The 24,424-nt window shown below is 44.8% G+C and overlaps 1 protein-coding gene across 1 annotated transcript in view; it reads right to left on the bottom strand.

Annotated features, from left to right (window-relative positions):
* LOC148520046 (janus kinase and microtubule-interacting protein 2) overlaps positions 1-24,424 on the bottom strand; it is a 138,832-nt gene that overhangs the window by 31,798 nt on the left and 82,610 nt on the right. Inside the window, exons 8-17 of the mRNA XM_088475779.1 lie at positions 21,306-21,446; positions 19,351-19,407; positions 18,805-18,924; positions 17,260-17,388; positions 16,566-16,649; positions 16,337-16,399; positions 14,030-14,128; positions 12,939-13,037; positions 11,864-11,917; positions 11,578-11,643 (exon numbers count right to left, since the gene is read on the bottom strand). Coding sequence (XP_088331905.1) covers positions 11,578-11,643; positions 11,864-11,917; positions 12,939-13,037; positions 14,030-14,128; positions 16,337-16,399; positions 16,566-16,649; positions 17,260-17,388; positions 18,805-18,924; positions 19,351-19,407; positions 21,306-21,446 — 912 coding nt within the window. The remainder of the gene's footprint in view (positions 1-11,577; positions 11,644-11,863; positions 11,918-12,938; positions 13,038-14,029; positions 14,129-16,336; positions 16,400-16,565; positions 16,650-17,259; positions 17,389-18,804; positions 18,925-19,350; positions 19,408-21,305; positions 21,447-24,424) is intronic.

Here is a 24,424-nt window from a genome sequence, read left to right on the forward strand (position 1 = left end):
TAGTCCCCCCTCTGCAGTGCCCCCAGTAGTTGTCCCCCTTCTGCAGTGCCCCCAGTGATAGCCCCCCTCTGCAGTGCCCCCCAGTAGTAGTTCCCCTCTGCAGTGCCCAGAGTCCCACATAGCTGCCCCTCAAATAGGAGTGACCTGGGCATTAGGCCCAGATCACTAAAGGGCAAATTGGTGGGTCAACTACTGGGGACCCACCTATTTGCCCATTAGTGACCTGGGCCTAATGCCCAGGTCATTCACCTATTTTTTTGGGGGGGCAGATTCCTTCATTTGGGCCTAATGCCCCCTATGTAGCCCGGGCCTTGTGCCCGCCTATATACCTACAGGCCTATTGCCTGAAATTATGCCATGGGCCTAGTGCCCGACAACCCTGGTGGTCTAGGGAGGGGTAAATAACGGTAGCCCAAGGCCATCTACCCACACGGTGGAAGAGGCTGCGGGGGGGGAGCTTCGATAGCTCTTTTGCTTTCCTCCCCCGCAGTCCTCTTCGGTCCTCAGCTTCAGTCTTCTGCCGCTGGCCCATCCAGGCCATCGGCGCCGCCTCTTCCTTCTTGATCGCGCCGTCTTCTTGCCTCTTGCGCGGCCGCCGGAACTGTTGCCACGCCGCTCTTCACTTATCTTCGGGAGGTCTTCACTCCTCCCCTCCGCCAACAGACTGAACATTCCCGCTCAGCAGAGTCTATTCAAGACGCCGCGAGTGGGCGGGGCTTTGACGCGACAAGCCGCGATTGGCTCATCGCGTCTGCCTCCTATTGGCTGCTGGACCGCAAGCCAAAAGCTTGCGGCCAGTGCCAAATCACCGCCGCCGCTACTTGGCTTCCAGGCAGCGAGCTCCGCTCAGCTTGCGCCCGGTGCCAAGCTTCTCCCGCCGCCACTGGTGGAAGGGACCAGGCGGTCCCTTCACTGGGTACCCGCCGCGGTGGCTTACCCGGCGCTGGGAACAAACACTGTCCCAGCGCAGGGCACGGACGCTGTGCCGATGCTGGGATCATACACTTGATCCCAGCACGGCTTTCCACAGCAGCAGCCAATGAGAGTCTATCTGACTCTCATTGGCTGCTCTAACAGACAGTGTTGTGTCTGTCTCTGCAGGGGGACGCGCTGTGCTGCAGCCAGCTGTCAGGGATTGGCCACAGCACAGCGCGTTCCCGGGGACCCGGTAACTGGTAAAATACGCGCCATAGCGCGTATTTGCGAACACTTCGGAGGGCATCGGCAGAGCCCTAGAATGCCCCTAGGCATTCCAGTTGCCCCTAGGCATTTGCTTAGAATGCCTATGCCTAGGGCCGGCTCTGCTTATTTTGCATATTTTAGCCTAAACCTAACCCAAACTGTAAACCTAAACTTATCCCTGACTGTAACCCTAAACCTAACCCTAAAACTATCCCTGAACCTAATCCTAACTGTAACCCTAAAAATAATACAAAAATGTACTGTCGACATTCTAGTGTCGACATAGTGAACCATGTCGACATTTGTCAACGTTGTCATTTTCCTGTTGACATGCAAGTGTCGACATTAGGACTGGAGTGGATGCCGTTTGGGCAATGTGTGCACTTGAAACAGATCCCAGTAACTGTATGCATATAGGGTTCTATTTATTATCATTATTTTTACTAAAATAAAGTGAAAAAGGGTGTTTTCACACCCTTTTCACATTATTTTAGTATCACCTATAGTTATTACAGGGCAATTAGAGTAGAATTCGTAAAATTCTACTCCAACCCCTAAGTATCACTTATTTTTAGTAATCAGATCGCATTTCCCATAATTGTAATGGGAAATGTGATCTGCCTGGTAGTTACTAGGGGTGAGCGGGTTCGGATTTCTGAAATCCGAACCCCCCCGAGCCCCCCCGATCCGAGTCCGATCCGAGTCAGGCTCGACTTTTCCCGCCTGACTCGGATCTGAAATCGAGGCAAAACGTCATCATCCCGCCTTCCGAGTCTCGCGGGTTTTGGATCCTATATAAGGTACCCGCGACGGCGCCATTTTCTCACTCGGCTGTGGACAGTGAAGAGGGAGGGTGGGAGTTAGGGCTGTGTAGTGTAGTGTAGTGTAGTGCTGCTGTTGTCCACTACTTCAAAGTCCATAGGGGCTGGCTGTGTTGTGCTGTGCTGCTGTTGTTAATAGGGGCTGTGTCCACTACTTCAAAGTCCATAGGGGCTGGCTGGACTGTGTTGTGCAGTCAGTTCTCCATAGGGGCTGTGTCCACTCCAAAGTCCTGTGCAGTGTCCCAGTCCTAAAGGAGTGCTGTAGTGTTGTCCAGGGGGTGCTCTGTCCATCAGGGGTGCTCCCCCCAAGTGCTAAAAAAATAATATATTTTCTGTGTTTGTGAATTGTGTGCGCAGTAGCCGCACGTGCATCAACAAAGTAGTGCCAAGCGTGCGCCTGTGTCATAAGTAAAGGGCCGGCTGGCTTGACCGTTAAAGGGTGCTGTAACCCCCGAAAGTACACTCCAGTCCAAACCAAAAAAAAATTATTTTCTGTGTTTGTGAATTGTGTGCGCAGTAGCCGCACGTGCATCAACAAAGTAGTGCCAAGCGTGCGCCTGTGTCATAAGTAAAGGGCCGGCTGGCTTGACCGTTAAGGGTGCTGTAACCCCCGAAAGTACACTCCAGTCCAAACCAAAAAAAAAATTATTTTCTGTGTTTGTGAATTGTGTGCGCAGTAGCCGCACGTGCATCAACAAAGTAGTGCCAAGCGTGCACCTGTGTCATAAGTAAAGGGCCGGCTGGCTTGACCGTTAAGGGTGCTGTAACCCCGAAAGTACACTCCAGTCCAAACCAAAAAAAAATTATTTTCTGTGTTTGTGAATTGTGTGCGCAGTAGCCGCACGTGCATCAACAAAGTAGTGCCAAGCGTGCGCCTGTGTCATAAGTAAAGGGCCGGCTGGCTTGACCGTTAAGGGTGCTGTAACCCCCGAGAGTACACTCCAGTCCAAACCAAAAAAAAAATTATTTTCTGTGTTTGTGAATTGTGTGCGCAGTAGCCGCACGTGCATCAACAAAGTAGTGCCAAGCGTGCGCCTGTGTCATAAGTAAAGGGCCGGCTGGCTTGACCGTTAAAGGGTGCTGTAACCCCCGAAAGTACACTCCAGTCCAAACCAAAAAAAAATTATTTTCTGTGTTTGTGAATTGTGTGCGCAGTAGCCGCACGTGCATCAACAAAGTAGTGCCAAGCGTGTGCCTGTGTCATAAGTAAAGGGCCGGCTGGCTTGACCGTTAAGGGTGCTGTAACCCCCGAGAGTACACTCCAGTCCAAACCAAAAAAAAAATTATTTTCTGTGTTTGTGAATTGTGTGCGCAGTAGCCGCACGTGCATCAACAAAGTAGTGCCAAGCGTGCGCCTGTGTCATAAGTAAAGGGCCGGCTGGCTTGACCGTTAAGGGTGCTGTAACCCCCGAAAGTACACTCCAGTCCAAACCAAAAAAAAAATAATTTTCTGTGTTTGTGAATTGTGTGCGCAGTAGCCGCACGTGCATCAACAAAGTAGTGCCAAGCGTGCGCCTGTGTCATAAGTAAAGGGCTGGCTGGCTTGACAATTAAAGGGTGCTGTAACCCCCAAAGTACACTCCAGTCCAAACCAAAAAAAAAATTATTTTCTGTGTTTGTGAATTGTGTGCGCAGTAGCCGCACGTGCATCAACAAAGTAGTGCCAAGCGTGCACCTGTGTCATAAGTAAAGGGCCGGCTGGCTTGACCGTTAAGGGTGCTGTAACCCCCGAAAGTACACTCCAGTCCAAACCAAAAAAAAAATTATTTTCTGTGTTTGTGAATTGTGTGCGCAGTAGCCGCACGTGCATCAACAAAGTAGTGCCAAGCGTGCGCCTGTGTCATAAGTAAAGGGCCGGCTGGCTTGACCGTTAAAGGGTGCTGTAACCCCCAAAGTACACTCCAGTCCAAACCAAAAAAAAAATTATTTTCTGTGTTTGTGAATTGTGTGCGCAGTAGCCGCACGTGCATCAACAAAGTAGTGCCAAGCGTGCGCCTGTGTCATAAGTAAAGGGCCGGCTGGCTTGACCGTTAAAGGGTGCTGTAACCCCCGAAAGTACACTCCAGTCCAAACCAAAAAAAAATTATTTTCTGTGTTTGTGAATTGTGTGCGCAGTAGCCGCACGTGCATCAACAAAGTAGTGCCAAGCGTGCGCCTGTGTCATAAGTAAAGGGCCGGCTGGCTTGACCGTTAAGGGTGCTGTAACCCCCGAGAGTACACTCCAGTCCAAACCAAAAAAAAAATTATTTTCTGTGTTTGTGAATTGTGTGCGCAGTAGCCGCACGTGCATCAACAAAGTAGTGCCAAGCGTGCGCCTGTGTCATAAGTAAAGGGCCGGCTGGCTTGACCGTTAAGGGTGCTGTAACCCCCGAAAGTACACTCCAGTCCAAACCAAAAAAAAAATTATTTTCTGTGTTTGTGAATTGTGTGCGCAGTAGCCGCACGTGCATCAACAAAGTAGTGCCAAGCGTGCGCCTGTGTCATAAGTAAAGGGCCGGCTGGCTTGACAATTAAAGGGTGCTGTAACCCCCAAAGTACACTCCAGTCCAAACCAAAAAAAAAATTATTTTCTGTGTTTGTGAATTGTGTGCGCAGTAGCCGCACGTGCATCAACAAAGTAGTGCCAAGCGTGCGCCTGTGTCATAAGTAAAGGGCCGGCTGGCTTGACCGTTAAGGGTGCTGTAACCCCCGAAAGTACACTCCAGTCCAAACCAAAAAAAAAATTATTTTCTGTGTTTGTGAATTGTGTGCGCAGTAGCCGCACGTGCATCAACAAAGTAGTGCCAAGCGTGCGCCTGTGTCATAAGTAAAGGGCCGGCTGGCTTGACCGTTAAGGGTGCTGTAACCCCCGAAAGTACACTCCAGTCCAAACCAAAAAAAAAATTATTTTCTGTGTTTGTGAATTGTGTGCGCAGTAGCCGCACGTGCATCAACAAAGTAGTGCCAAGCGTGCGCCTGTGTCATAAGTAAAGGGCCGGCTGGCTTGACAATTAAAGGGTGCTGTAACCCCCAAAGTACACTCCAGTCCAAACCAAAAAAAAAATTATTTTCTGTGTTTGTGAATTGTGTGCGCAGTAGCCGCACGTGCATCAACAAAGTAGTGCCAAGCGTGCACCTGTGTCATAAGTAAAGGGCCGGCTGGCTTGACCGTTAAGGGTGCTGTAACCCCCGAAAGTACACTCCAGTCCAAACCAAAAAAAAAATTATTTTCTGTGTTTGTGAATTGTGTGCGCAGTAGCCGCACGTGCATCAACAAAGTAGTGGCAAGCGTGCGCCTGTGTCATAAGTAAAGGGCCGGCTGGCTTGACCGTTAAAGGGTGCTGTAACCCCCAAAGTACACTCCAGTCCAAACCAAAAAAAAAATTATTTTCTGTGTTTGTGAATTGTGTGCGCAGTAGCCGCACGTGCATCAACAAAGTAGTGCCAAGCATGCGCCTGTGTCATAAGTAAAGGGCCGGCTGGCTTGACCGTTAAAGGGTGCTGTAACCCCCGAAAGTACACTCCAGTCCAAACCAAAAAAAAATTATTTTCTGTGTTTGTGAATTGTGTGCGCAGTAGCCGCACGTGCATCAACAAAGTAGTGCCAAGCGTGCGCCTGTGTCATAAGTAAAGGGCCGGCTGGCTTGACCGTTAAGGGTGCTGTAACCCCCGAGAGTACACTCCAGTCCAAACCAAAAAAAAAATTATTTTCTGTGTTTGTGAATTGTGTGCGCAGTAGCCGCACGTGCATCAACAAAGTAGTGCCAAGCGTGCGCCTGTGTCATAAGTAAAGGGCCGGCTGGCTTGACCGTTAAGGGTGCTGTAACCCCCGAAAGTACACTCCAGTCCAAACCAAAAAAAAAATTATTTTCTGTGTTTGTGAATTGTGTGCGCAGTAGCCGCACGTGCATCAACAAAGTAGTGCCAAGCGTGCGCCTGTGTCATAAGTAAAGGGCCGGCTGGCTTGACAATTAAAGGGTGCTGTAACCCCCAAAGTACACTCCAGTCCAAACCAAAAAAAAAATTATTTTCTGTGTTTGTGAATTGTGTGCGCAGTAGCCGCACGTGCATCAACAAAGTAGTGCCAAGCGTGCACCTGTGTCATAAGTAAAGGGCCGGCTGGCTTGACCGTTAAGGGTGCTGTAACCCCCGAAAGTACACTCCAGTCCAAACCAAAAAAAAAATTATTTTCTGTGTTTGTGAATTGTGTGCGCAGTAGCCGCACGTGCATCAACAAAGTAGTGCCAAGCGTGCGCCTGTGTCATAAGTAAAGGGCCGGCTGGCTTGACAATTAAAGGGTGCTGTAACCCCCAAAGTACACTCCAGTCCAAACCAAAAAAAAAATTATTTTCTGTGTTTGTGAATTGTGTGCGCAGTAGCCGCACGTGCATCAACAAAGTAGTGCCAAGCGTGCGCCTGTGTCATAAGTAAAGGGCCGGCTGGCTTGACCGTTAAGGGTGCTGTAACCCCCGAAAGTACACTCCAGTCCAAACCAAAAAAAAAATTATTTTCTGTGTTTGTGAATTGTGTGCGCAGTAGCCGCACGTGCATCAACAAAGTAGTGCCAAGCGTGCGCCTGTGTCATAAGTAAAGGGCCGGCTGGCTTGACAATTAAAGGGTGCTGTAACCCCCAAAGTACACTCCAGTCCAAACCAAAAAAAAAATTATTTTCTGTGTTTGTGAATTGTGTGCGCAGTAGCCGCACGTGCATCAACAAAGTAGTGCCAAGAGTGCGCCTGTGTCATAAGGGCCGGCTGGCTTGACCGTTAAAGGGTGCTGTAACCCCCAAAGTACACTCCAGTCCAAACCAAAAAAAAAATTATTTTCTGTGTTTAGCCGCACGTATATATCAAATCGATATAACATAAATGGAGGACCAAACTTTCTCCGATAAAAATAAAATAGAGAAAGATCAAGAACCACTTTCTCCTAGTGCTGAAGCTGCTGCCACTAGTCATGACATAGACGATAACATGCCATCAACGTCGTCTGCCAAGGCCGATGCCCAATGTCATAGTAGAGGGCACATACAATCCCAAATGGCAAAGTTCAGGAAAATGACCTTGAAAAAGACATTTAAATCAGCTGAAGAGAAACGTAAACTTGCCAATATGCCATTTACGACACGGAGTGGCAAGGAACGGCTAAGATCGATCCCTAGTATGTTCATGACTAGTGGTTCAGCTTCACATGACGATGGAAGCCCTCCTCCCACTAAAAAAATCAAAAGAGTTAAGCTGGCAAAAGCACAGCGAAGAACTGTGCTTTCTAAGAAGATATCACAAATCCCCAAGGAGAGTCCAAGTGTGGTGGTGGTTGCGATGCCTGACCTTCCCAGCACTGGACGGGAAGAGGTGGCTCTTTCCACCATTTGCACGCCCCCTGCAAGTGCTGAAAGGAGCACCCACAGTCCACTTGCTGATATGCAAATTGAAGATGTCACTGTTGAAGTACAACAGGATGAGGATACTGGTGTAGCTGGCGCTGAGGAGGAAGTTGGCGAGGAGGATTCTGATGGTGATGTGGTTTGTTTAAATCAGGCTCCGGGGGAGACAGTTGTTGTCCGTGGGATGAAAAAGCCCATCACGGTCATGCCTGGGCAGAAGACCAAACATTCCACCTCTTTGGTCTGGCAATATTTCTATCCAAATCCGGACAACAACTGTCTTGCCATATGTACCATATGTAAAGGTGAAATAAGTAGGGGTAGGGACGTCAACCACCTAGGAACATCCTCCCTTATACGGCACCTGCAGCGCGTTCATAAAAAGTTACTGTCAAGTTCAGAAACTTTGGCTAAGACCGTAAGCAGTCCAGGGACACCTAAATCCCGTTGTCCTGTTGTATCCAAGCGCCTGCAAACCACACCGTCAACTCCCTCCTCGTCAATTTCCTCCTTAGTCAGGATCGGAAGTAGTCCTGCAGGCCATGTCACTGGCATGACTGACTCTCCTATCCGGGATTCCTCTGGAGGATCCTGCATTGCTACGCCTACTGCTGCCGCTGCTGCTGTTGCTGCTGCTGGGAGTCGTTCATCATCCCAGAGAGGAAGTAGGAACACCACTACTTTTACTAAACAATTGACCCTCCAACAGTCCTTAGCGAGGAGGATGAAGTACGACAGCAGTCATCCTGAAGCAAAACGTATAACTGAGGCCTTGACTGCTATGTTGGTGTTAGACGTGCGTCCGGTATCCGCCATTAGTGCAGTGGGATTTAGACAATTGATGGAGGTAGTGTGTCCCCGGTTCCAAATCCCGTCTAGATTCCACTTCACTAGGCAGGCGATACCGAGACTGTACAGAAACATCAGAAAAAGTGTCCTCAGTGTCCTGAAAAATGCCGTTGTACACAATGTCCACTTAACCACGGACATGTGGACAAGTGGAACAGGGCAGACTAAGGACTATATGACTGTGACAGCCCACTGGGTAGATGTATCACCTTACGCAGCAACAGCAGCAGCGTCACCAGTAGCAGCATCTCAGAAACGCCAGCTCGTTACAAGGCAGGCTACGCTGTGTATCACCGGTTTCAGTAAGAGGCACACCGCCGACAACCTCTTAGAGAAACTGAGGGAAATCATCGCCCAGTGGCTTACCCCACTTAGACTCTCCTGGGGATTTGTGATATCTGACAACGCCACCAATATTGTGCGGGCATTACATCTGGGCAAATTCCAGCACGTCCCATGTTTTGCTCACACAATAAACTTGGTGGTGCAGAATTTTCTGAAAAGCGACAGGGGCGTGCAGGAGACGCTTTGGGTGGCCCGAAAAATTTCTGGCCACTTTCGCCATTCAGCGACTGCGTGCCGAAGACTGGAGCGCCAGCAAACACTCTTGAACCTGCCCCGCCATCACCTGAAGCAAGAGGTTGTGACGCGGTGGAACTCAACCCTCTATATGCTTCAGAGGATGGAGGAGCAGCAAAAGGCCATACAAGCCTATACATCCACCTATGACATAGGCAAAGGAGGGGGTATGCACCTGACTCAAGCGCAGTGGAGAATGATTTCCGTGTTGTGCAAGGTTCTCCAGCCCTTCGAACTTGCCACACGTGAAGTCAGTTCAGACACAGCCAGCTTGAGTCAGGTCATTCCCCTCATCAGGCTTTTGCAGAAGCAGCTGGAGAAAGTGAAGGAGGAGCTAAGACGGAGCGATTCCGCTCGGCATGTGGGACTTGTGGATGAAGCCCTTCATTCGCTTTGCCAGGATTCCAGGGTGGTCAATCTGTTGAAATCAGACCACTACATTTTGGCCACCGTGCTTGATCCTAGGTTTAAAGCCTATGTGGTGTCTCTCTTTCCGGCCGACACAAGCCTGCAGAGGTGCAAAGACCTGCTGGTGAACACACTGTCAGCTGAAGCGGAACGTGACACGTCAACGGCTCCTTCTTCATTTTCTCCCGCAACTGGGGCTGCCAGGAAAAAACTTAGGTATCCTAAGCAACCCGCTGGCGGTGATGCAGGGCAGGCAGGACCAAGTTTGGACATCTGGTCCGGACTGAAGGACCTGGCAACAATTTCTGACATGTCTACTGTCACTGCATATGATACTGTCACCATTGACAGAATGGTGGAGGATTACATCGGTGACAGCATCCAAGTAGGCATGTCAGACAGTCCATACCTGTACTGGCAGGAAAAAGAGGCAATTTGGAGGCCCCTGTACAAGCTGGCTCTATTTTACCTGAGTTGCCCCCCCTCCAGTGTGTACTCCGAAAGAGTGTTTAGTGCAGCCGGGAACCTTGTCAGCGAAAGGCGTAGGAGGTTGCTTCCACAGAATGTGGAGAAGATGATGTTCATCAAAATGAATTTTCAGCTCTTCCAGGGAGACCAGCCTCCAGAAGGTACAGAGGGACCTGTGGTGGTGGATTCAAGTGGAGACGAGTTAATACTTTGTGAGGATGAGGATGTACACACTGAAGAGGGTGAGGAATCGGTGGATGAGGAGGATGAGGATGACATCTTGCCTCCGTAGAGCCAGTTTGTGCAGGGACACATTAATTGCCAGCTTGTTTTGTGGGGGCCCAAACGAACCAATCATTTCAGCCACAGTTGTGTGGCAGACCCTGGCGCTGAAATGATTGATTTGTTAAAGTGTGCATGTCCTGTTTATACAACATAAGGGTGGGTGGGAGGGCCCAAGGACAATTCCATCTTGCACTTCTTTTTTTTCTTTGCATTATGTACAGTTTGGGGCCTAGTTTTTCTAACTGCCATCCTGTCTGCCACTGCAGTGTCACTCCTAGATGGGTCACGTGTTTGTGCCGCCCACTCGTGTCGCTTAGCATAGTCATCCAGCTACCTCGGTGCAACCTTTTGGACATTGAAAACACTATTGTGAGGTGTGAGGTGTTCAGAATAGACTGGAAATGAGTGGAAATTAAGGTTATTGAGGTTAATAATAGCATAGGAGCAGAGAAACCAACACATTCTGTGATTTTAGCTGTTTTTATGCTTTTTAAAAAAAAAATACAGATCCAAAACACAAAACCCAGAACCCAAAACACGGAAGGGTGGTTTTGGCAAAACCAATCCAGATCCAAAACACGAAGAAAGATCCAGATCCAAAACCAAAACACAAAACACGAAAAGTGGCCGGTGCACACCCCTAGTAGTTACTAAAGATAAATAGTGAAAAAAATACCTAGGGAGGCCTTGTGATAATAATGCCACCTGGAAGTGGCGTTATCCAGGGTCTCCCCCGGTTACCGGGCTCCTACTCTGCTGTAACGGGCAGACCAGAGCCCGGAGCCGATCCCAGTGATCAGCTGTGTGGTCTAAACAGACTACCAGCTGATCTCTGATAAAAAAATAAAAAAAAAGTAAAAAAATTTTTTTACTTACCTGACTCCAGGGACCGGTGATCGGGGCTCTGGTGATGTTATCCCTCCGGTCAGCTGGTCTCCCATAGTGCACTGCGGCCCGGTCATCAGGTGACCGTATCCCAGTGCAGTATTGGATGTCAGCTGACCGGAGGCATGGAAGACATCACGAGAGCACCGATGACCGCAGATAAGTGCTATTGAGGGAGGGGAGGTAGCAGGGGGGGGGTCATGGGAGAGGGTCCGCGATCATGGGGGCGGGGCTTAGCACCGGGGGGGGGTAGCAGCGACGGTCGGTCGGTGCATGCGTCGGCACTTTGTCATGGTATTTTTTGTGAAACTACCGTGACTAGTGTGCGGAGGGGATTCGCAGGGACAGAGCTTTATCCTAAACTCTGTCCCTGCAAGGGATTTGTAGTAAATCCCTGTGATATTGCCTGTGATAATATCACACTACAATCTGCATTACAAATGCGGATTGTAGTAACTAGAGCCCATAGTGAGGTTCTAGCTACCAATACAAATCCATCTAGGAGTTTAAGAAGCTTGCTCCAAGAGATCAATTAACATTTTCTCCTGCCATATATGAAATAGCTTCTCATGTCGTACTCCACATTCCTAAGATTCTGAGTGCCATAGGCAAATGTAAATTATGTATGAGAACTGAAGAACCATCATTAAGGCATTATACCTGATAGGCATCACTGAACTCTAATTGACTGAAACCTCTGAGGACTACCAGAACCAATAAGTGTGTTACTATTACCTTCTCAGCCAATGACAGCACAGTACTCGCTTGAATTATCGCAACTTGCTCTTCATTCCTTAGATTCTGCCAGAGAAACAAATGTGGCTTTAGGAGGGTGGAATATTTATAGTTACATTAATTAGGAATTACCACTTTAAAATATTGATGAGATTCCTTTGTGGTTTAAAGCAGATCTACATGTAATGAATCCTTTATAAACCTTATTACTTTGTAAGAGCTATTTTATTTAAGCACTATAAATTCCATTGTTTCAAAACACTACCAATACAGCCATTGTACTCACCCCATTGTCACCCAGAATATCCAGCTGTTTGATGAGATCTGGTATATTGACATCCTAAAAGATAAATACACATTATATCAGAAGAGGTCTTTATAGTTCATTGCATGTTATCGTGTTAATGTTTAGTTAGCTCAGATAAATTTGACTGTATATGATACGTGAAATACACATAATCTAAAACATGTTCTCTATGATGTCAACCATCACGCAACAAACCGACTTTGACTTCTAGGCATCGATGGTACCGATGGCTTTGTATGAGAGCAGCTGCAGCCATGATGTCTATCATTTAACAAATTTAAATGAAATTTATAAAGGAAAGAAATCTTATGGTGCTGCACCCCCTCTTTTATATTAAATTGTGAAACCCCCTCACCCATTTCTTTCCCTGGGAGACCTCATACCAGTCCCCTCCCTGTACTACCAATTACCCATCATTAGTTCAGGTTATGAACTTTATTTTGTATACTTTCCAGTGATAAATTTCATACTATACTGTCTCTTGTTAGATTTGCTAGTACATACAGTCAGGGGCGCCGAGAGGGGGTGGGAGCGGGTACAGATTACCCGGGCCCGGGCTTCCTGAGGGGCCCGACGGGGGCCCGGGTCCGGCGCCGCTCCCCCCTCCCTTCTCTCTCTCTCAGCAGCCCAGCACACAGCGTGTGCTGAGCTGCAGTGGGAGACTGCTCGTGACTGCTGAGCAGCAGCCACAGCAGTCTCCTTTGCCTGTGGGGGGGGAGCAATCACACTGATCGTGCCCCCCCTAGCTTTGCGCTGGGCTGAGGGGCTTACAGCACCCCCCCCCCCCCCGGCACGCGGCGCTGCAAACTAATTTTTTTTTTGCTCGAGGGGGCGTGGCCACACCTCCCGCTATTAGGCCACGCCCCCTCTGTACCTGGGCCAGCAGCGGCTCTCTACGGCCCTGCATACAGTATATGTTTATTATTTGTACCCTGAGTGAAACATCCTCCCCCTCTCTATTTACCATCTGTAACACTTTTAGATATTTGCCTAAATCCACTTAAAAGATTTACAATAATGAAAATCAACACATACACACACATATATAACATACCTTGACACCTTCCTTCATGCAGTAAATCTGTAGTGCACTGACACCATCAGAGAATGGGTGGATCTGAAGATTAAATGGGGGGGATCTTCGTTCTCTTTCCTGTGAAAGAGTGATGACATAGATTGTGGTCATTTCCCATAGGCAGAGGTGCTAGTAGAAGTAACTAGCTTGACTATAGAACAGTTTGCATCAATTACACATTCTATATATGTCACTCAGCTTATGAACTACAAACATCAAAAAAGATTGCGCACAGTTATACCTGCACAATGTTAACCATATCTCACACCCTCTTTATATGGTGACCTATTGCGTCTACTTCACAGGGGCATTTTAACATGTGCAGTGAATGTGTATTGCAAAAATAAGCAGATCTTCACCTGCATCCATCCGCTTGTGGAAGTAGCCGTCATCACCATCAGTGTGCATTTGGATGGACGCAGTACTCTAAATACCCCACGATTCAACCAATATGCCATCAGAACATTTCTTCTACATGTGAACGCACAGCAACTGTACACCCATTCAGCCACAGGTGTAATGTGGATGAGACATGTACAACTCCCCGTTGTTGCTCAAAGTTGCGTGTGCTCGGTTTGGACGCATGTTTATTATGTCTATTTCTAAGTGCTGCGTTGAAGGTATCTGCTCTTTCCCAGGGCCAGATTAGGGCCACATGGGTCTGAGGCTAAAATTAATCAAGGACCTATTGTGAGAAGTGGAGGAGGTGTGACCAGTGTGGTGTGGGTGTGGCCAGTGCTGTGTGGGTGGGACCATTGCCACAAGAGTATGTACACCCCCTACACTATCAGCCCCAACATCTCCCTAAATATGTAAAAGTAGATAAAATTGCAGCATTTTGTGAGGAAAATAGAAATACAATTTTAATATTTTTGATATATAGCCAACCATGTGGCAGCTGATTGTCTGGTCATCACCGTGCTGTCATCATGATGGGCCTATTTTTATGTGGAGGCTGTAGTCTCATAGGCTCATCCATCCTATTGTTAATCTTGCCCTGCCTACTCCAGTGATGAATGGATTCATCCAGAATATAAAATATTAATGTTTATCCTGTGATCCCATCTTACTTCCAACTCCAGATTGCGGAATTCTAATAATTCATTCTGGTCTCTTGCATCTTGCAGCTCTTGTTGTAGTCGACTGTTTTCAGACTCCAGTTTATCAATCTAAAAGAAGATGTATAATCACCATAGATTCCTCATAGAGCAATTGGTATTGGGGAAAAAGCTAATGCATGTAATGCATTACAAAATATTTTAATAGTACATGGGCTACATTTAGCGTGCATACATATATACAGTGTGTATGCATAATAAATATCCTCATCATGCATATTCTGAAATATATATTATACAGTATATCTTTATTAATGGCTAGAACACTAATCCCAGTGACTACAATTAGTTGCAGAGATTATGCATTGTATTCTCCTATGTCTCATGTTAGTGAAATGATTATCTAGCAAGTAGGAGGGGAAATAATAAGAGATATCCCTTGTGAATCTATAATTCCAAATTTAATTAAAACATTTAATGTCAGCATTCTTAAAACAGTTGTATTTAATATCTTATTCACAAATGAATTTGCTACCAACTTTAAGGTTTAATTTTGACTTGAGCAATATAAAAAATGCTTTAGATGTGAAATAAAGCATTTATTATTCACATTATTATTATTATTTTTAAACATTATTATAATAAGGCAGAGGTTTCCCTAAAAAGTGACATTATTAACATCGGTTTTCATCCAACTTCACTTTATGTAATTAATTTGGCCCAATGACCATTACATATCATTGAGTGAGCATCTCGTAGACACAATACCCTGCTGAAAAATACTCTGAAAATGTTATGTATTAAGAACAGCCCTGTTAGTGATACTGATGAAGGTATTGGGTGGAATGTAAAAAGGTGCGAGTTAGTGTGCGCATACAAAGCCAAATCATCACGTAGCGAGTATGATGTGAGTTTGTACTGAAAACCTCACAATGTAATAGAGTGCGAGTTGGAGATATGAGTTCATGCAAGTTTTTCTGAGTGTATTATTTTTACACAATCAACTCCTCACCCACTGCCTAGGGGTGCGGAGGATAGCCTGGACTATCAGCTCCAGCCTGGGTTACCCTGGAGAGGGGAAAACACTTTATTGGGGAGGGTACCAACCTCCCCAGGAGTCCCCAGCCTGGACTGACTAGTGTGAGGTGAATAATGCTTTGGCCGGGGGACCCTGTGAAGCGTGGCCCCTGGCTGCTGGTTAGAGCCCGGTGCTGGTTGTGGATAATACGGGGGACCCCTACTCATTTTGTTCTCCATATTTTGACAACCAGGATCAGCTCACAGAGCCTGGTGCTGGGTGACTAAAATACAGGGGACCCCTACGTCTTTTTTCCCCATATTTTCACAACCAGGATCGGCTAACACAGCCCAGTGCTGGTTGTGCTAATGTAATAGGTGATTCTCCAAGTACCAGCATGCAGGCGAGGCTTTCTGGAAACTTTAGTTCTACTGTAAAAGACAATATTATGCAATTTATTACACTATGAACCCGGCACCCACCTCTCAGGTGTGCCGGGGTAGCCCCGGGCTAACAGCCCAGATATGGGGTGCCCTGGAAGGGGGAACCCCTTTTTTTGGAGGGGTCTCCATCTTCCTGGGGATCCTGGACATGGGCTGACAAGCGATCAGGTGATAGTGCTTTGGCCAGGTGACCCGGTGAAAGGGTCTCCTGGCTGTGGCATTACACTCCCACTAGAAAAGAGTCTGCTGCTGGTTGTGGAAAATATGGGGGACCCCTACTCATTTCGTCCCTCGTATTTCCAAAAAAACAGGACTGGCTCACTGATCCCGGTGCTGGTTAATGAAAATACAAGGGAACCCTACATTTATTTCCCTGTATTTTCACAACCAAGACCGGCTCAGAAAAGCCCACTGCTGGTTGTGCTTTTAGGGTGGGACCCCACATCATTTTTTTATATGTAAACATATATTCGTTTTTTTTACACACAGAATCATGCATGGATCTCATGGATTTGCACATGTTTCTGTGTAATTTGGACCTGCTTAGGCTATACTCACTAGTCTATTATTTTATGAGTTTTTAATCAGTAATAGTGTGCAAGTTAAAAACTTGCATTCTATTACATTGGCCAAGTTGTATCCTCACAATGGCCAAACATCTGGATGCGAGTTTTGCCATTGCGAGTTGCTGGGGTGTAAGAAACATGTGAGTTTGCATGTTCTCGTTCTAAAAATGTGCGAGTATAGCTCCAAACTTGCACATTTACAAAACTCGGACCCTAATAAATTTTGCCCCATGAATCTGTTTTTATTGATTTCCACCTTAAATGTGTCTCAAGGAGACGTACAGTACCATACCTTTTCTATTAGTTCCTGATTTCGTCTTATGAAAAGTTGTTTTTCTTCCACCCAATGTGAATCCTGTTGACAACAAAAAATTCTTAGACTGAGATTAATATGCATTTACCCAATTAATTGGTGTTAGATACAGAAGTCAGACATGTAATTCTGTGGTTACGAGTGTACGGTTATGTGTAAAGAGATAGATAAATAAATAAATGGGAAATGCTCGATGTGATGTACTAACCTGCCCCTTCTGAGCCAAGGCCTTTTCCAGATCTTCAATCTTGGCTTTGTAGCGCAGAGCTTCTGTTTGCATCTGCTCCTGAACCTGTTAGATATGAATATATAATAACATCCTTGCCTTTCAGTCCTCTGTATCACCACTTTTAAAATGGCAGATTATAGAATTTACAGACCTGCAATTATGGTTATATACAGGGTCGCAGAAAGGAGGGAGAGGGCAGGTACCCGGATCCAACCCTCTGGGGTATATTTACTAAAGTGCGGGTTATAAAAAAGATGTTGCCCATGGCAACCAAACAGATTTTAGCTATTATCTTCTAGAAGGTACTAGATAAATGTTAAGAAGAATCTGATTGGTTGCTATGGGCAACATCTTCACTTCTAAAAATCTGCACTTTAGTAAATATACCCCTATCTGTGGATCTTGGAGCAGGGGAGGCATAACCCTCAATATGGCAAGGTCACACCCCCCATGGCACATACTGCCACACAGAGCCCCAGATGGGGCATACCTGTCACAGCTTGACGCCCTGGTTATATGACAATGTTATTCAGTTGCTTATATATAGATTTATATTTTGACCCCACATGATGGACAGTTATATGTAGAGAAGTGTGCTCCTCTTGCAGGAATGTGAAATGTCTTATGTTCAATAATCCACAAATGTATAAATAAAATGTAGCAATCTGATTACCTTGACCTCTCTCTCTGCATCTATGATACTGCCTGTATGTTCTTGGAGCAGAGCGTAGGCCCTCTGCAGAGCCTGATACTCCTTCGTCAACTGGCGAAACCTCAGTTCCGACTCTTCAGCCGCTAAACTCTTTGAAAGGACACAGTTATTAATGTTAGTGAGCAAATATCCAGGGCCGTACTACCATTTTAGTCAGATGTTTTAAACTAATGCCAAACTGATACATTACTTCTTTTATTATAATAAAATATTATTACTATATGAAATGTCATTGGTTATTAAGATGGTGATGGTGAGAATATTAATAATATTATGTTACATTCTGTTCAATTGATCATTATTTCTAGGATCAGTACTAGACCTTATAAACCATGCATGATAAATTCAGTTGAATACTTTAAGAGGATATATGTATATATTATTTATAGTGTCTAATAGCGACCTGATTCAGAGATGGACGATTTTGCACAGCCGCCATGTGGTTAACTAGCAAAGTCTGTAGCACACTAAATGGGGTTATATGGTGCAATTTGAGATGTAGAGGATAATAATGTATGACGGTATGCATTTATTTATTCCTACCCAGGGGCGTCTTAAGAGAGGAGGGGGCCCGTGTGCACTCACCGTGCGGGGCACCCTCCTCTCTCCATGGTGGCTGGCAGCCGACTGACGTGGCTGACCAGCCACCGGAGCCTTAGTAGACTCCGGGCACTAGAGCGTGCCCGGAGTCTACTGCACATGCACAGAACGCCGGTAAATGGCCGCGGCGGCCATTTTCCAGTGTTCTGAGCAGCGCTGAGACCCGACGCGGGACCACGGACAGGTAAGTTTAAAAAACAAAATGGGTGCAGTGTGTGCGGTGCGGGGCCACCCATTATAGATACGCCACTGTTCCTACCTAATACACCTGGATGTATTGTCATGCTCTAATTACAAAGACATTTGTAAACTCTAAATACTGGTGACAATTAAGATTTAGTGCAAATGTGAATTAATGTGAACCGCCAGATTACTGCCATTGTAGTTTACTTTATTAGTTAGTACTCAGGGCCTGATTCAGAGATTTCCGCTAATGCAACTGCAACTGCATTCTCTCAAGGATCACAGTTGCTAAAATATGCTAATGCGCCCACTGCTGCCTTCTCATATCTATTCGACAACCTGCAACAGCGTAAACATCGGTGCCATCGACGCACATCAGCCAGTCACGCAGCATGTAAGTCAAGTCTGACCAGCCACAAACACTTAGTCTCTCCTGACATGCAGAGAGCTATCATACTGTGAAGGCGATCACAATGGATAATTTATGCACACCCATGAAATGGCATGGTCCATCAAGTCTGTGGCACGTTCATCATGTCTGTGTTTTTTAACCACCCCCCAATTCCTCCCCCAAACGCTGACTACCTGGCCCTCACTTTGTGAGTGGTCCCTATGTACGAGAGTAATCCCAATGCAATCGCTGCGTTTCACACATGCACATTAGCAAACAATCACTCTATCTGCGAAAATATCGGCTTTGAATCAGGCCCTCAGATCGCTTACTTCATCTAAGTCATCATCCGGTGTGGCTGGCGTCCTGTCTGTTCGATATGAAGCAACTGAGGAGGTTTCTGAATCCATGGAGTCATCATCGTAACCAAACACAGTGTCCACCAGGTGCCTCTGCAGTAATGACAGAGAATTACAAGTGGGAACACGCTATACTTTCATAAGTAGCACAGTGCTTCTAACACTACATGTACATGTACAAGTCTGTAGTTAATATATTTAAAAGTGTATCTACTAAATGCAATGTGCTTTCCCATAAACATTTCTAACTGCCAAATAAGTGACTACCCTAATGTACATCTGATTAGCACTGTCATTGAGTGAAGGTGGGGCAAGTACTAATTACCCGGGGTCGGACATATCGGGGAGGGGGCCTTGTGGGGAGGAGAAATGCTGCACATAGTATTTATAATACAACTGGACATCGCCACAACCCCAGTGTCTGGCCACACACCCACTAGCATGTGGGCCGGTGGTATGTCTCAGTCGCCCTGCTGATTAGTGAATACATAAGTGTTTTCTTTATTCCATGGTACACACCTTAATAGGTTTGGAACTTCTTTTATGCTTCTTTCGTCGAATACGTTTTTCTCTATCCTAGAAAAGAAAAAGAAAGTGTTAAGGTGTTAGCTCTAAAAATACAAAGATACATGTGAAACCACATTAAATGGTTGGTTTGCACAGATTGCAGTGAACACATTAAACAACTAGTGGGGCAAAATGAGTGTGGTATATTTTGTAGACATTGTGAATGTTGGCAGTCAGCATGTCGACAATGGGTTTTCCCATTCACTTTAAATGTAAGCCTAAACCTAATCTAACCTAACCCTATTTGACGCCTAACCCTAAAATGGTGTGTAGACATTCTGGCTGTTGACAGTCACAATGTTGACATTCTGATAATGCCGACATTCAGTCCATGTAAACATTCTGAATGTGTAAAAACTGAGGCAATATAATTATTTTAGACTTGGGCATGCAGGTCAGGAATATTAGCAATGTGAGCAATTCCAACATGTCACTGTTATTTATGTACAGGCTCTGATATGCAAAATGTATAAAAGAGAAGCATTTCTCAGTGATATGAAACACACTCAGCTGGGCAGTGATATAAGCCCACTTTAAGGCATCAGTGGTCCCAGAAGGAAAATCATTATAAAAGGCCCCATACCACATGCTAGAGGCAACCTGCAGCTATATCTCAGAAGTACTGTGCCAAACTATCTTGAGAGGGAAACTCAGAAAAATTATTCTGCTGTGCGTGAGAATAAGTTCCCAGTTTCAGTGGAGCATTCCCTATTTGAGGGCTCTGACCTGCTGTCACGATTAGGACTGAACTGTACTGATCACCAGGCAGTAATGTGCAATCACTGCTCTCATGCTCTGTTAGAGCTAGCTAATAAATTAAACACCATAAACTAAGAAACAATAGAGATCACTTGTCATACGTGGATGAGCAGTGCAATCAGTTTAACATGCTGTTAGAGTCAGAAGAATAGTAGTCATCCATAGCAGCACTTTTGGAATATGATTTTTATTTGAACCATGCCACATGTGAGATCCAAGTTACAGCAGATCACAGTAATCTGTATAAAAGTACCTATAAGACACTTCAGCTATGAATTGTGACTCCGGATGCCATACTGATACAACATGCCCCACCTACAGCAAGATCCATTTACCGCAGCTTCTACGGCAAAGGTTTATTTCACTTTGTTATGATACTGGATATAATACTATAGTTCCTCATTTTATATGTACTCTGGGCCTAAACAATTTTGCTTTCTGAGTTGGCAAATAAAATATTGCGCTTGTTATCTCTTGTATTAGTGTAGTTGTATTAGTCCTATGTATTAGTGTAGTTGTATTAGTCCTATGTATTAGTGTAGTTGTATTAGTCCTATGTATTAGTGTAGTTGTAGTGATAGAACCGATTTGGTTTTGTGATACATCTATCAACACAGTTAATTTCTTTTGAGTCACCAGAATTATGAAAAACAAAGTGATTTACAGTTATTTTTATGTCATTTACAAATAATAAATAATTAATTTGTAATTTCCACTGCCTATATTAAACCTAGTTTAAAGGTTTTACCCTGTTAACCCTGGATCAGTGCCTGGCATCATGACACACTGGTTGGTAATCACCATATTAGTGCACAGTACAATCTAAGTTCCTTTTAGAAGAGGGTCGCATATACAGTATGTTACAGCAATAGTCTTGTGGATCAAATACTACTAAAACAATGAGATAGATTGATAGATAGATAAACACACACACACTGCAGTTGGAGCGACCTTCAAGGTGAATACTGTAGTTTAGCCCTTTAAGAATTTTATTTACACGGTTCTGCCCATTTTACCCAGCTGCTTGTGCAATGATTGCCTGATACTGCTTATTATAGTCACTCTAGACCCTGAACTGATGTTATTAAGTCCTCTCTTTTTGAAATGATGCCACTAATACACAATAAACATAGTATTATCACACTCACCCTTGTTAAATCATCAATAATGTTCTGTTGTTCTACCACTTGTAACTTCAGAAACTCAATTTCTTGCTCTTCCCCAGCTTGGTCGAGGTCATTCAAGGATCTCAACTTCTTCAGAGGAGGATGAGATGTGATTTTCTCTCTCTGCAGTTGAAAATTTTTAAACAAGATGAATACAGTTTCAAAAATACTTTCACGTGAGTCTGGAGCTATATTAAGATATTAATAATATTCAGTTTGGTTATCTCAATCAATGTTGTGAAATATCATCAACGGAGATGTTGACTTAATTATATGAAGGTTAATTAAGTATAGTTTTATTATGGTTTACTTGTAGTTTATCTTGAAGCTCCACTACTATTTTATTAAAAGAGTTTATTAAGGTGTCTCTCCCCTAGTGTCTCTCCCCTGGCTGGAGCAATCATGGCTGCATGTACTGTAGCATCCCCCTATTTGGCCCCATTACTCTTACAGTCCATACTGAAAGCCAAGGTCAGGGCTTTGAATGGGAGGACCATTCACAAGCCACAATGAAGAGAATGTGTCTTGGTACTGGCCTCACAGCTCACACAACCACTTTGCCACCATTTCAAAGTATTCTATAACACAGCTCAAACAATCAGGGAAGCATTCTGTTGTGCATGAGACCATAGTATGCATCCTAGTAAAACATTTTACCTGGGGGGTAGGGCAGAAAAGCCTTTGATTTGGTTAGTGACAAAAATGTGTACATGAATTCTGAAGTTAAAAAATGTATTTGCGCCTTAAAGTGAACCTGTCATCACAGTTCTACATTTAACTAGGAGATTAGCAATAACACTTCCTAACAGTTGAATTACTACTAGGCCTTGACAGACCGAGCTCCCGTTACTCACGGGGCACCGGGGATTGTGTGCCGCTGCTTTGGTGTTTTGTGATTCTAAATAACATTGTGTGGATGACTGGATGGGTCACTGATTGTCTATTACATTATAGACCAACAATTGATGAACATCTTTCTATGTGAGACAGTTTAACTAAGCATTACAAGAATCACTATGATTTCTGCAATGAGAGGAGTGTGTATCAATTGGTGGGATTGCTAAAGTTCCCCTGGTTTTGTATGATGATCAGTGGGTACTAGCAACAATGATTAAACCGAAATGATTGAATCTGTCACAAGTACACACATTCAGCGTATTGCCATATAACAAAAGACAACTATTACCCAATTATGAGTCTTGTGTATTTTGTATAAATTGAAACTACTGATATGTCTTATAACATCCAGGGTGATATACAGAATTATCATATATACAATTTATTTCCCAGCTGACAGATCTGAGGGGGCGATTCAGGCCCGGATGCAATGCAGGGCACTTTCACAGCTGTCAAGGACTGGGTATGAAAATTCCGCGAACGCACGGCCAAGCTTAAGGACGCCATCTATGTCTTAGAGAGAGACGGCAGAGTGATCACACGCCGGTGTAAAGACACCCACTTTTCTTTCTTAGCACACGTCATCTCCAGGAAGTGTATAATTATTAAGTAACATCGAGAGCCATGGGAGCTGCTCGCAGCCCTTGAGGTACACCCTGCTCCACCGCAAGCACTGTGATCACTGCAGGCTGAAATACAACCAAGTGACGTGTACAATGACGCTTCCATGCTAATTATGCATGCCCAAAGAACGCCGTTTTTGACGCTCACACATGCCTGCATTCGCACATCCACTCCCCCATTTTCCCGGACCTTCCCTTGTTACCACCCACAAATGGCACTATCTGTCACTCAAAGTAGCGCTCAGTCTGTGTACTACGAGCGCACGATTCCTGATCACAGTGACTGGCTCACGCACGCGCACTGTGACGCATACGCATGCGCAGATGGGCGACTATCGGCCATAGTGTGCGATCGCAGCTTAGCGTCCGGGTCAGAATCAGGTACTGAGTGCTGTAACTGTACTGGCATATTTAAGTAATACTATTCCCAAAGAAGGAGTCGCTACAATTGTAACTATCAATTAAATTGTTGTCACTATACACCTGCAAGTAACATCATAACTCACTGTTAATCAGGGAACACAAAATAAATACAATATGTTTCAATTCCGGATCAGCTATAACCGATAGGGCATTACCCTAAATATGTGATTTCTTTAGTTCACAAGTGTCGGTCCATCAGACAAGTTCCTACTCAATACAAGTTATAGAAACACGCATACAGCAATTAAATAAAATTGCTTAATGCAGTAGGAGGTGATTTTTTTACACCATGTTTGTTGGCAAAAGAAAAAATGATCATCTGTTGATTATTATATCATTAGAACATATCATTCCTGAGGATCACATATAGCACAATATGTGAATGCTACCAGCACCTGAAATTATTTAACACTCACATGTAACCACTTAAAGTGTGTTAAAAAAAACCTTGTGACATATTGATGATCGCTGAATCATTTTAATTTCACTTATTCTTATCTTTACTCAATTCTTTTTTTTTTTTTTAAACATTTCTTTTCATCAAAGCAATAATACATTACACATCATATAGCAAAATAAGTAACAAATAAAGCACCCAATAAGGTTATAGATATATAAATATTACAGTGTATTAACAAGAAAATGTTTCCATCAAAAAACAAAAAATGGCACAGAGTATCCAGAACACTCTAAACATGGCAGACACACCACCCTAAACAAAAAAGTCACCAATAAAATAAAGGAAAGGAATCCCAGAATATACTACGGAAACACAAATGTATTTGGCGTTTTAGGGCCGAAGTAAAGGAGTTTATAAAACCCTCCCACAGCTGGAAAAAATAAGCCATTTTAGTCTCTTTATGCAGAGTGGTCTCTAACCAATCCATTTGGAAGGCAAAAAATTGTTTAGCCCGGAACAAAGAAACCGATGGGGGATCTGCATGGGTCCACATATGTAATATACATTTACGGGCCACCGCTGATATAACTAATAATAGTTTTTTACTATCTTCCCTACCCGAAACAGACGCTGGCAGAATACCCAAAATCGTCCATTTTGCCAATAGCAGAAGATAATTAACTAGATACCTAGACGCAAATCTATTGACCGATGACTAAAATCTACTGATAAGGGGGCAATCCCACATACAATGTATA

This window comes from Taudactylus pleione, unplaced genomic scaffold (assembly GCF_031769625.1).
Source record: "Taudactylus pleione unplaced genomic scaffold, aTauple2 ptg000178l, whole genome shotgun sequence".
Classification (NCBI taxonomy): Eukaryota; Metazoa; Chordata; class Amphibia; order Anura; family Myobatrachidae; genus Taudactylus; species Taudactylus pleione.